Consider the following 13,884-nt stretch of genomic DNA (forward strand, 5'->3'; position numbering starts at 1 on the left):
TGTGACTCTAGTCCCACACCAACGTGGTTGACTTTTAACTGCCATAGCAAGCCTGTCCGTTGTATCAAACTGCTACTGAAGTAGTTCAAGAAGAATGCCCACCACCACCTTCTCAGGGCAACTAGGGATAGGCAATAAATGCCGGCCTTGCCAGCAGTGCCCACATCCCATGAATGAATAAAAAAAAATCTCACATTTGTACAGCTGTATGGCAGGCCTTTGCAGCCAGACTCCATCTTCCAGATGATGTGCCTCACTGTGAGAAAGATGCTAATTTCATTATCTCAGCTGAGACTACATGTAACTCTGTTGGCCTTGGATCGTTAATCAGAAAAATTGAGTGCATGCTACCTTAGTTACATTTATATTCAATAAAATGGCCGTCAATTACTCTCCGGGTAAGTGAAATGTATAGTTTCTTCTAAAACTACTGTAAAAAGCAAAACTATTAAAATTCTAAAGTCCATCAATTTACTCAGCATTAGAGGTTGGTAATACAATAATGAGTGATTGCAATGACAGTGATTCAATACTTTGACCATCTTGGTCTTAACATAAAGCTACCAATTACGTTATGGGAGTCACCTGTTTTAAATGACTACAGATTGAATTTCTGTTTGAAAGCCTGGTGCTATGCTACTTCTGTGGGGACAATATCATCCCCTCTTAGTAAGATTTAGTATAATTATTTAATTAATGCTATTAAAGCATAACTGAAACTTAATGGGATTACATGTGTCAGCACCGAATTGACTATAGCTTTCTCACAGATCTGGCATAGCAAGTTCTACAATCACACTATCAAGTCAAAGTGCTCAAACCTGAAGCATCCAGTTGTCATAGTTACTTCTGTGTCAAAAGTGGGTATAAATTATACTACCAGCTGTTTCTCTACACCTGTAAATTCATCTAGCGCTGATCCAACACAATTGCAACTTGTAAAATTATCTTGTTGATACTGATCATTTCTTTTGCAGAAGTATTTTTTCTGTTTCTAAAGTTCTCATTGGTTCCTGATTTCCAGAGAAAATTCACTGCTATTTCAGCAACGATCCAGCATGCTTGGTTTCATTGGTCAGAACATTGAATACAGGAGTTGGGATGTCTTGTTGAAGTTGTACAAGACATTAGTAAGGTCACACTTGGAATACTGTGTACAGTTCTGGTCACCCTATTATAGAAAGGATATTATTAAACTAGAAAGAGTGCAGAAAAGATTTACTTGGATGCTACCGGGACTTGATGGTTTGACTTATAGGGAGAGGTTGGATAGACTGAGACTTTTTTCCCTGGAGAGTAGGTGGTTTAGGGGTGATCTTATAGAAGTCTATAAAATAATGAGGGGCATAGATAAGGTTGATAGTCAAAATCTTTTCCCAAAGGTAGGGGAGTCTATAACGAGGGGGCATAGATTTAAGGTGAGAGGGGAGAGATACAAAAGGGTCCAGAGGGGCAATTTTTTCACTCAAAGGGTGGTGAGTGTCTGGAACGAGCTGCCAGAGGCAGTAGTAGAGGCAGGTACAATTTTGTCTTTTAAAAAGCATTTGGACAGTTACATGGGTAAGATGGGTATGGAGGGATATGGGCCATGTGCAGGCAATTGGGATGAGCTTAGTGGTATAAACTGGGCGACATGGACATGTTGGGCCGAAGGGCCTGTTTCCATGTTGTAAACTTCTATGATTCTATGATCCATACATGAAGACAAAATGACCATACGCTGCACAATGGGAATAAACATGAGGTTTATTGTACAATTCTGGCTCTGTTTGAATAACGGTGCCGTTTAATCCAAATAAATGTCAGCCAGAACCAAGCAATAAATTCCAATAAAGTAATTCAAATAAAACATTCTCTCCAAACAATCCTATTCATAGAATTCCACTACATCAAACTATTTCCAATTTTCTGTTGAAATTATAACAGGCTCTTTGGCCTAACCAGTGTTGGTATTAATCTTCCACACGAGCAGTATCCTAATCCCATGTACCTTGCCTATTCCAACATCCCTTCATTCCCCTTTCCTTCAACCACCTATCAAAAAGGTATAAAGACATTTAAAATAGAAAGGTGGGGGATAATTGATAAACTAATCAAACTTAGAGAGGATAAAACCTCTGGTCCAGATGGATTGCATCTGCGCATATTAAAAGAAGTTAGGGAGGAGATAGCACAGACACTATTACATATATATAAAAATCAATTAGAAAAGGGAATAGTGCGAGAGGACTGGCAGACAGCTAATGTGATTCTTATATTTAAAAAGGGAGATAGAACAAGTCCAGGGAACTATAGACCAATTAGCTTAATGTCGGTAGTAGGAAAGATAATGGAATGCTTACTCAAAGCTGTAATAGAAAAACACCTAGAAACCGAAAATATAATAGAGAATCGTCTGCAGGGATTTCAAATGAGAAGATCATGATTGACTAACCTTATTTAATTCTTTGAAGAAGTAACAGAAAGGGTATGCAAGGGTAATGCAGTAGATGTAATATACTTGGATTTTCAAAAGGCCTTCGGTAAGGTACCGCATTGTAGATTCATGACTAAGGTCAGAGCATGTGGAGTCAGAGGACAGGTAGCAGAATGGATAGCAAGATAGAAGATCAGCCACGACCTTATTGAATGGCGGAGCAGGCTCGAGGGGCCGTATGGCCTATTCCTGCTCCTATTTCTTATGTTTTTAGTGCAGTCTAACCAAGATTCCAAACAAGTTTAACATAACTTCTCTGATTTTCAATTCTATCCCTCTAGAAATGAACCCCAGTGCTTGGTTTGCTTTTTTTATGGCCTTATTAACCTGCGTTGGGGACAGCAAGCTGGCTACAAATTTGCACCCCAATACGCCAACATTTTCATGCACAAGTTCGAGCACGACTTCTTCACTGCACAGGACCTCCAACCAACACTATACACCAGATACATCGACGACATTTTCTTTCTATGGACCCACGGCGAAGAATCACTAAAGAGACTACACGATAACATCAACAAGTTCCATCCCACCATCAAGCTCACCATGGACTACTCCTCAGAATCAGTTTCTTTCTTGGACACACGAATCTCCATCAAAGATGGGCACCTCAGCACCTCACTCTACCGCAAGCCCACGGACAATCTCACAATGCTCCACTTTTCCAGCTTCCACCCTAACCACGTCAAAGAGGCCATCCCCTATGGACAGGCCCTGCGAATACACAGGGTCTGCTCAGACGAGGAGGAACGGGATGGACACCTACAGACTCTGAAAGACGCCCTGGTAAGAACGGGATATGACGCTCGACTCATCGATCGACAGTTCCGACGGGCCACAGCGAAAAATCGCATAGACCTCCTCAGAAGACTAACACGGGACGCAACCAACAGAGTACCCTTCGTCGTCCAGTACTTCCCCGGAGCGGAGAAACTACGCCATGTTCTCCGCAGCCTTCAACATGTCATCAATGACGACGAACACCTCGCTATGGCCTTCCCCACACCTCCACTACTTGCCTTTAAACAGCCACCCAACCTCAAACAGACTATCGTTCGCAGCAAATTACCCAGCTTTCAGGAGAACAGCGTCCACGACACCACACAACCCTGCCACGGTAACCGCTGCAAGACATGCCAGATCATCGACACAGATACCACCATCACACGAGAGGACACCACCCACCAGGTGCATGGTTCATACTCCTGTGACTCGGCCAACGTTGTCTACCTCATACGTTGCAGGAAAGGATGCCCCAGAGCATGGTACATTGGCGAGACCATGCAGACACTGCGTCAACGAATGAACGGACACCGCGCAACAATCGCCAGACAGGAGGGTTCCCTCCCAGTCGGGGAACACTTCAGCAGTCAAGGACATTCAGCCACCGATCTTCGGGTAAGCGTTCTCCAAGGCGGCCTTCGAGACACACGACAACGCAAAATCGTCGAGCAGAAATTGATAGCCAAGTTCCGCACCCATGAGGACGGCCTCAACCGGGATCTTGGGTTCATGTCACGCTACACGTTACCCCACCAGCGAACAAAAGCTATCTGTTTTTAATATAATGGGTCATTTGCTGGCTTTCTCTGCCTTCCGGATGTTTCTGCCTCTCTCTGTTTTTTTTTCCTGTTTGTTTTTTTGTTGAATGTGTATTCGGGGGTTCTGTAGGTGACACCTCTCTGTCTGAACACGGTGATTGCCTTGGCAACGGGCAGTTGCAGGGGCAGTCTGTAAACACCATGTATTGTTCTATATGTATAAATGCGTAGGCTTCGAGGAGCTCCTGAACATTTACCTGACGAAGGAGGAAGCCTCCGAAAGCTTGTAGATTTCAAATAAAAATTGTTGGACTATAACTTGGTGTTGTAAAATTGTTTACAATTTACAAAATAGAAAACAGAGCGTAGGGGTTAAAGGTAGCTACTCAGACTGACAAAAGGTGGGAAGTGGTGTTCCACAAGGATCAGTGCTGGGACCACTGCTGTTCACCATTTACATAAACGATTTAGACTTGGGGATCAGAAGTACAATTTCAAAATTTGTGGACAACACCAAATTGGGGAGTACAGTTAATACTGCAGGGGACTGCGACAAAATACAGGAAAACTTTAATAAACTTGCAGAATGGGCGTGTAATTGGCAAATGAATTTCAATATAAATAAGTGTGAGGTGGTACATTCTGGTAGGAAGAATAAGGAGGCCACATACTCCTTGGAAAATAAGAGTCTAAATGGGGTAGAGGAGCAGAGGGATCTGGGGGTACAGATACACAAATCACTAAAAGTAGCGACGCAGGTTAATAAAAAAAGCAAACCAAGCACTGGGGTTCATGTCTAGAGGGATAGAATTGAAAAGCAGAAAAGTTATGTTAAACTTGTATAGAATCTTGGTTAGACCACACTTAAGAACATAAGAAATAGGAGCAGGAGTAGGCCATACGACCCCTCGAGCCTGCTCCGCCATTCAATAAGATCATGGCTAATCTTCAACCTCAACTCCACATTCCCGCCCTATCCCTATATCCCTTGATTCCCTTAGTGTCCAAAAATCTATCGATCTCAGTCTTGAATATACTCAACGAATGAGCATCGACAGCCCTCTGGGGTAGAGAATTCCAAAGATTCACAATCCTCTGAGTGAAGAAATCTTTCCTCATCTCAGTGCTAAATGGGTGACCCCTTATCTTGAGACTATGGCCCCTGGTTCTAGACTCTCCAGCCAGGGAAACAGACTCTCAGCATCCACCCTGTCAAGCCTTCTAAGAATTTTATACGTTTCCATACCTCTCATTCTTCTAAACTCCAGAGAATGTAGGCCAATTCTCCACAATCTCCCCTCATAGGACAACCCTCTCAACCCAGGAATCAATCTAGTGAACCTTTGTTGCACCGCCTCTAAGGCAAGTATATCCTTCCCTAGATAAGGAGACCAAAATTGCACGCAGTACTCCAGGTGAGGTCTCACCAAAGCCCTGTACAATTGTCGTAAGTCTTCCTTACTCTTGTACTCCAACCCCCTTGCAATAAAGGCCAACATGCCATTTGCTTTCCTAATTGCCTGTTATACCTGCATGCTACTTTTAGTGTTTCTTGTACCTGGACACCCAAGTCTCACCATTTAAAAGATATTTTGTTTTTCTATTCTTCCTACCAAAGTGAATAACCTCACATTTCCCCACATTATACTCCACCGGCCATCTCTTTGCCCACTCACTTAACCTGTCTATATCTGCAGACTCAGTGTCCTCCTCACAGCTTACTTTCCCACCTAGCTTTGTATCGTCAGCAAACTTGGATACATTACATTCGGTCCCTTCATCTAAGTCATTAATATATAGATTGTAAATAACTGAGGCCCAAGCACTGATCCTTGTGATACCCCACTAGTTTTGACCTGCCAACCTGAAAATGACCCGTATATCCTTACTCTCTGTTTTCTGTGTGTTAACCAATCCTCTATCCATGCTAATATGTTACCCCAACCCAATGAGCCCTTGTGTACCAACCTTTTATGTGGAAGTTTATCGAATGCCTTTCGAAAATCCAAATATACTACATTCACTGGATCCCCTTTATCTACCCTGCTAGTTACATCCTCAATAAACTCTAATAAATTTGTCAAACATGATTTCCCTTTCATAAAACTATGTTGACTCTGCCTAATCGTATTATGATGTTCTAAGTGTCCTGTTACCACTTCCTTAATAATGTATTCCAGCATTTTCCCGACGACTGATGTCAGGCTAACTGGTCATAGTTCCCTGTTTTCTCTCTCCCTCCTTTCTTGAATAGCCGGGTTACATTTGCTACCTTCCAATCCACTGGAACTGTTCTAGAATCTAGGGAATTTTGGAAGATCAGAACCAATGCATCCACTATCTCCGCAGTCACCTCTTTTAGAACCCTCGGATGTAGGCCATCAGATGCAGGGGATTTATCAGCTTTTAGTCCCATTAGTTTCTCAAGTACTTTTTCTCTACTGATAATAATTACTTTAAGTTCCTCACTCTCATTAGCCCCTTGGTTCCTCACTATTTCTGGTATGTTTTTTGCATCTTCTATTGCTTCAATGAGATCACCTCTCATTCTTCTAAACTCCAGAGAATATAGGCCCATTCTACACAATCTCTCCTCATAGGATAACCCTCTCATCCCGGAATCAATCTAGTGATCCATCATTGCACCACCTCTAAGGCAAGTATATCCTTCCTTAGGGAAGGAGACCAAAATTGTACACAGTATTCCAGGTATGGTCGCACCAGAGACTTATATAATTGCAGCAAGACCTTCTTAGTTATACTCGAACCCCCTTGCAATAAAGGCTAACATACCATTTGCCTTCCTAATTGCTTGTTGTACCTGCACGTTAACTTTCCATGATTTATATACAAAGACATTCAAATTCCTCTGAATACCAAAATTTCTGAAGTCTCTCACCTTTTAAAAAATATTCTGCTTTTCTATTCTTCCAACCAAAGTGGATAATTTCAAATTCCCCACATTATACTCCATCTGCCCACCTTCTCGCCCACTCACTTAACCTGTCTATATCCCTTTGCAGCCTTTTTGCATCCTCCTCACAGCTTACTTTCCCACCTAGCTTCATATCGTCAGCAAACTTGGATACATTACATCAAAACCAAAATTCTGTGGATGCTGGAAATCTGAAATAAAAACAGAAAATGCTGGAAAAGCTCAGCAAGTGGGGCAGCTCTGACGAAAGATCTTCAACCTGAAACGTTAACCCTGCTTCTTTCTCCACAGATGCTGCCTCACTTGCTGAGCTTTTCCAGCTTTTTCTGTTTTAATTTTGGATGGATACATTACACTTGGTCTCCTCATCTAAGTCATTGATATATATTCTAAACAGCTGAGGACTATGAACAGTTCTGGTCTCCATATTATAAAAAGGATGTGAAGACACTGGAGAAGGTGCAAAAAAGATTTACTAGGATATTACCAGAACTGAGAGGTTCTAGCTATCAGGAAAGATTAAACAGGCTGAGGTTCTTTTCGCTAGAAAAGAAAAGACTGAGGGGTGACATGATAAAGGTCTTTAAGATAGTGAAAGGGTTTGAAATGGTAGACTTAAAGAAGATGTTTCCACCAGAACTACGGGCCACATATATATATGAGTCACTAATAAATCCAATAGGGAATTCAGGAGAAACTTCTTTATCCAGAGAGTGGTTAATATGTGGAAATCGCAACCACAAGAAGTAGTTGAGCTGACTGGCATTGTTGCATTATTTAAGGGGAAGCTAGATAAACACAAGGGAGAAAGGAATAGAAGGATATGCTGATAGGGTTTAACAAAGGAGGGAGGAGGCGCATGTGGAACATAAATGCCGGCATGGACCCGTTGGGCCGAATGGCCTGTTTCTGTGCTGTACATTCTATGTAACCTATTCTTAAATGTTGACATGGTCTCTGCTTTAATCACTAACTCTGGTGGTGCATTCCAGCCTTACAATCCTCTTTGTAAAAACGTTTCTCCTGCTCTTTGTCCTAAAGCTCTTACATTTAATCTTATATCTTTGTTCACTCATTCTAGATCTCTCAATCACTGGAAACAGTCTGTTTCTATCTATGCTGCTGTATTCCTCCATAACTTTAATCACCTCTATCAAATAACCCCATAATCTCCTCTGTTCTAATGACCACGGCCCCAATTTTTCAAGTCTTTCTTTGTATTTGTATTTCCTCATACCAGGCAACATCCTAATGAATCTGTGTCGTACCCTCTCTATTGCTCAACACCTTCCTATAGTGTGGATCCCAAAACTGAACACGGTCTTCCAACTGTGGTCTTTGAACGATTCAGTATTACATTTTGACTGTTACAAAACTTGCCACAAACCCCAGTTTTCCATCAGCTTTTTTAATAGCCGTATCTACTTGAGGTGCTGCTTTTAATGTCTTGTGACCCTGAACCTCCAAATTCCTTTTCTCTTCCATATTGCCCAGCTTTTTCCCATTCAAAATATTACTTTTTTTAAAAACTAGCTCACATTTACTTCCATCTGCTACTTTTTTGTCCATTCCACCATCTTGTAAGAACACTGGGTTTGGTGTCCGACAAACACCTGCTAAGGAACCAGACAAATCCTTAACCCCTCAGCTTGGTGATATGAGCAGACTCATGGCAGATGCAATTTAATGCGGTTAAGTGTAAAGTGATGAACTTTGAGAGGAACAACATGGAGAGGCAATATAATCTAAATGGTACTGTTTTGAGTGGGGCTGCAAGAGCATAGGTACCTCGGTGAATATCAAATCTTCAATTTGTGAAGATTTGATATTCACAAATCTTTGAAGGTGGCAGGGTAAGTTGATAAGGCAGTTAAGAAAGGGTATGGGATACTTGGCTTTGGAAGTATCCCTACTATATCTGATTCCTTACTGCAAATTATTGCCTCCAGTTCCTCCGTTTTGTTTTGGATGCTGTGCACATTACTGTACACAATTTCATCCATTTTTATTAATAATTTCTCTATTTTATGAATCCAAATAATCATTAGTTGCCCCTTTTCATACATTTCTCTCAACCCAACAATGTGACAATTTGCAGTTTCTGCATTACATGATCACACAAAAAGTTAAAATACAACTCTACATAAGGAAAATTTAATTGAACTTGTCCCTTACCCATAACTTTAGTTAATAAACTAGTTTCCTTACCTAACAAGCTCTTTTTCCGTTGGGCTAATGAGATTGGTATAACTCCCTTACGTTGTTATCGTATCAATAGTTTCACTCGTTATAGATAATTGCTATTTCACCAAGTGAAAAATTGTAAGTGTCTTTTATTCTGTATCATTCAGTGACAACTACATTTGCATATGCTACAGAAACCCCAATTAAAATGAATGGCCCAGGTTTGCTTTGGGTGGGGACCGCAGGGTTTAATCCCCGTGCCAGAATGGTGAGGCCTGAAGCTCCGCAGATATTGGGTCTTGGGACTCATCATAACAGGATTGCCGTTGCGCAACAGCCTGCCGGCGAAGAGTTGGAAAGAATCCGAATTTTGAGTCCGGGAATCGTGATGCCAGGAAATGCGCAGCCAGGGTGCCTGGGAATCGGAGGGGAGGGGGGCGATGGAATACGGAGCCAGGGGAGGGGAGGGGAAGGGGGGGAGGGGAGGGGAAGGGGGGGAGGGGAGGGGAGGGGGGGAGGGGAGGGGAAGGGAAGGGGGGGAGGGGAAGGGAAGGGGGGGAGGGGATGTGCAGCCAGGGATCAGAGGTTTGAGAATCGGGAACGAGGAGCGAGAGATCGGGATAAGAGGCCTGGATTGGGGTCAGAGTCGGTGAGTGAACGCCTCCTTCCCTCCTCCCTCTCTTTAAATGCCGCCGGCCTCTCTCGCGAAGCTCTGGTGCCGGATGCTGCCGAGCGTCTTCTCCCGCCGAAGTGTTATCTTGATTGACAACAACTGTGACCAATGATGAGAGTCGGGGCGGGACTTCCGGTGCTGTGTGTGCGGGATTGTGACGGGAGAGAAACACAGTGCGAGACGCGAGAGAGGATAACGGCTGTCCGCGAGACGCGAGAGAGCGGGAGTGAGGAGAAGGGCTGTCCGCGAGACGCCAGAGAGCGGGAGTGAGGAGAAGGGCTGTCCGCGAGACGCCAGAGAGCGGGAGTGAGGAGAAGGGCTGTCCGCGAGAGAGCGGGAGTGAGGATAACGGCTGTCCGCGAGACGCGAGAGAGCGGGAGTGAGGATAACGGCTGTCCGCGAGACGCGAGAGAGCGGGAGTGAGGATAACGGCTGTCCGCGAGACGCCAGAGAGCGGGAGTGAGGAGAAGGGCTGTCCGCGAGACGCCAGAGAGCGGGAGTGAGGAGAAGGGCTGTCCGCGAGACGCCAGAGAGCGGGAGTGAGGAGAAGGGCTGTCCGTGAGCTGCCAGAGAACGCGCAACGGAAGCCTAGCCCAAGACTGGGGGGCAGATCGGCAGGGAACCCTCGATCCCAGAGAGATCTAGAGATCGGTACCGAGAAGAGACTGAGCTGGAGCGTGTTTGCAAGCTAGACCGCAGAGGGCAGGGAAATTAACCGTACGGCTGGATTGGGGAGGATTCTGTTGGCTTTGACCCACTCCTTCAGTTCTCAGCAGTTGCCGTGTGTGCGAGTGCTCCGAATGATCCGAAAGCTGTGTTCAGGGTCTGGGCTGGGGCTGGGTAGTCGCTCCGGGGGTGTTCGCCTCTCCCAGCGGTTCCTCCTCCTAATTCTGCTCAGTGCCTTGATCACCGTGTGCTTCGGGGCCATCTTCTTTCTACCGGATTCCGTGCGCCTCCGTCGCTTCTTCTTGTTGCCCACCGAGCCGCAGCGCACAGACATTGCAGGGAGTGGGCTGGTGCCCGGGCCCGCCGCGGGCTCCCCGCACAGACAGACAGAGGCGCACATTGGTTCAGTTCGGCGAGGACAGGAGGACCGATTCGGAAAATCGTCGGTGACAGAGCAGATGCTGCAGGAGGTGACGGAAGGAGAGCAAAGGCTCATCAGCGCTTCAGAGAGCGGGACAGAGGTGAATCGAGCCGAGGTGGAAGCAAGCAACAGCCGCTACCAGCCACCATTGGAAGCAAGAACGGAGCCTGTAGATCAGGACGTGAGGAGCCACCGGGAGAAAGTCAAGGAGGTAAGGATTAATCTAATCCCAAACGTAAATCGGAAATAAAAATGAAAAGGGCAGAATGGCTAACCAAAGTTACCAATCCACAATAAAACCCACTGAAATAGTAGCAGCTGCAAAGATACATCAGTGTTGGAGGCGGTTTAGCGCTGCCAGGAGATTGTAGGAACACAACGGAGTGGGCTCTCGTTGGATTGCGTTCACTATCGCTGAACAGGTTGGGGCTTTTTTCTCTAGAAAAGAGAAGGCTGAGGGGTGACCTGATAGAGGTCTTTAAGATAGTGAAAGGGTTGGATAGGATAGATGTAGAGAAAATGTTTTCACTTATGGGGTATCCAAAACTAGAGGTCATAAATATAAGATAGTCACTAATAAATCTAATAGGGAATTCAGGAGAAACTTCTTTCCCAGAGAGTGGTTAGAATGCAGAACGTGCTATCACAGGGAGTAGTTGAAGCGAATAGCATAGATGCGTTTACGGGGAAGCTAGACAACCGCACGAGGGAGAAAGGAATAGAAGGATATGCCGATAAGGTTAGATGAATAGGAGAAGGCTCGTGTGGAGCATAAATGCTGGCAAAGACAAGTTGGATTGAATGGCCTTTGTGCTGTAGACTCTATGTAATTGTTGGGCCAGTTGCATTGGTGCTAATTTGGAGCTCTGGATGCTGTAGTGTGGGAGTCCCTTATAGATAGCAGTGCAGTGGAAAATTATGTTTCCAACAATAGTTGGGAGACAAATAGCACGATGACAAACCGAAGAATATTAAAAATATGCAAAGCAGTGTGCCAACTTTTCTATTTATGTTCTTTCCTTTGTCATTATTTTTATTGTGAGGTGTAATATGTAGCTTTAGGAATAGCCCTGTTGGCTAGGAGTCAGCTACAACTCTGTGGATGGACTCCCATCTCTGGTCTCCAATGCTGCTCATAACTCTCACTTATGGCTCCTAATAGTTACTTGTATGTGGTGATGGCAACACCCTGGGCAACTGTGTCGGCTGGCAGGCTAAATTAGGTAGAGGGTAGCTCTTGGACGAATGTCCATGATGGGGAGACACCATCTCCCTTTCCAATGCACGTGCAGACCCAGCAGATATACCTTCACCAACTTGAGAGGGCACAGTCGCAGGATAGCAGAACAGTAGAGTGAATAGCTGAGGTCATGGGAATTGGTGCACCAGGTGCTGTGGGCCATCCACTGCAGATTGTTTAATATCCAGCTGTCTTGACTCTGTCCAGCCACTGGGTCTAGATGAAGGAAGCCGAGTGAGGCAGACTCTGCACAAATCTTCCTCAGTATAATCCAATTCACATACTGGTGCTATTTTCATCTACAACATTACACCACTCCCCAAAGTTCTATGATGATGGGCTAGCAGGGAAGCAGTGGTTGAGGAGTCACTGGAAGCTGTAGTTGCGAACCTGCACACAGGTGGCTCTGGATATAGGGTCACTCCCCGTTGGACCGAGGCAGCAGTGGAGTTCGGCAGCTCCCTAGGTGACTGAGCAGTCCTATTTAGGATCGCAATGCTCACCTCCATAGAAACATAGAAAATAGGAGCAAGAGTAGGCCATTCGGCCCTTCGGGCCTGCTCCGCCATTCAAAATGATCAGGCTGATCGTCTATCTCAGTATCCTGTTCCCGCTTTTTCCCCATATCCCTTGATCCTTTGATCCCTTGAATAGCTGGGGCCCAAGCACTGATCCCTGCAGTACCCCACTAGTCACTGCCTGCCACCTGGAAAAAGACATGTTTATTCCTACTCTCTGTTTCCTGTCTGTCAACCAATTCTTAATCCATGCCAGTATATTCCCCCCAATCCCATGTGATTTAATTTTGCACACTAACCTCTTGTGTGCGACCTTATCAAAAGCCTTCTAAAAATCCAAATACACCACATCCACTGGTTCTCCCCTATCTATTCTACTAGTTACATCCTCAAAAAACTCCAGTAGATTTGTTAAGCATGATTTCCCTTTCATAAACCCATACTGACTTTGTCCAATCCCGTTAATGCCCTCCATGTATTCTGTTATCACATCTTTTATAAATAGACTCTAGCATTTTCCCCACTACTGATGTTAGGCTAACTGGTCTGTAATTCTGTTTTTTCTCTCCCTCCTTTTTTAAATAGTGGAATTACATTTGCCATCCTCCAATCTGTAGGAACTGTTCGAGTCTATAGAATTTTGGAAGATGATCACCAATGCATCCACTATTTCCATAGTATGAGGAAGCGGCTAGAAAAGGTGCCCTAAACAATGCCTGCTTCATGAAATCCTTGTCAATTTACTGAAGCTGACGGGAATTCTATGTAAATGGTTGGAACAGTAAGACTCATAGTAGGTACAGCACAGGAGGAGGCCATTCGGCCCATCGTGTCAGTGCCGGTTCTTTGAAAGAGCTATCCAATTAGTCCCATTCCCCTGCTCTTTCCCCATAGCCCTGTAAATTTTTTCCTTTCAAGTATTTGTCCAATTCCCTTTTGAAAGTTACTATTGAATCTGCTTCCACCACCCTTTTCAGGCAGCGCATTCCAGATCATTACAACTGGCTGCGTAAAAAAATGCTTCCTCATGTCGCCGTTGGCTCTTTTGCCGATCACCTTAAATCTGTGTCCTCTGCTAACCGACCCTTCTGCCACTGGAAACGGTTTCTCTTTATTTACTGTATCAGAACTGTTCATAATTTTGAACACCTCTATCAAATCTCCCCTTAACCTTCCCTGCTCTAAGGAGAACAACCTCAGCTTCTCCAGTCTCTCCACATAATTTGAAGT

At 44.5% G+C, this 13,884-nt stretch overlaps 2 protein-coding genes across 3 annotated transcripts in view; one reads left to right on the forward strand and one right to left on the reverse strand.

Annotated features, from left to right (window-relative positions):
- Positions 1–9,222, reverse strand: part of LOC137342758 (synaptotagmin-like protein 1) — a 156,029-nt gene extending 146,807 nt beyond the window's left edge. The window contains exon 1 of the mRNA XM_068006936.1: positions 9,161–9,222. The gene's annotated coding sequence lies outside the window, so the exon portion shown is untranslated. The remainder of the gene's footprint in view (positions 1–9,160) is intronic.
- A 489-nt stretch (positions 9,223–9,711) lies between these two features.
- LOC137342759 (mannosyl-oligosaccharide 1,2-alpha-mannosidase IA-like) overlaps positions 9,712–13,884 on the forward strand; it is a 325,275-nt gene continuing 321,102 nt past the window's right edge. Inside the window, exon 1 of one of the 2 annotated variants that reach the window (XM_068006938.1) lies at positions 9,712–11,107. In XM_068006938.1, coding sequence (XP_067863039.1) covers positions 10,610–11,107 — 498 coding nt within the window. In that variant the 5' untranslated portion in view covers positions 9,712–10,609. The remainder of the gene's footprint in view (positions 11,108–13,884) is intronic. The other variant, XM_068006937.1, reaches the window with a different exon arrangement.

The sequence above is a fragment of the Heptranchias perlo genome, chromosome 26 (assembly GCF_035084215.1).
Source record: "Heptranchias perlo isolate sHepPer1 chromosome 26, sHepPer1.hap1, whole genome shotgun sequence".
NCBI lineage: Eukaryota > Metazoa > Chordata > Chondrichthyes > Hexanchiformes > Hexanchidae > Heptranchias > Heptranchias perlo.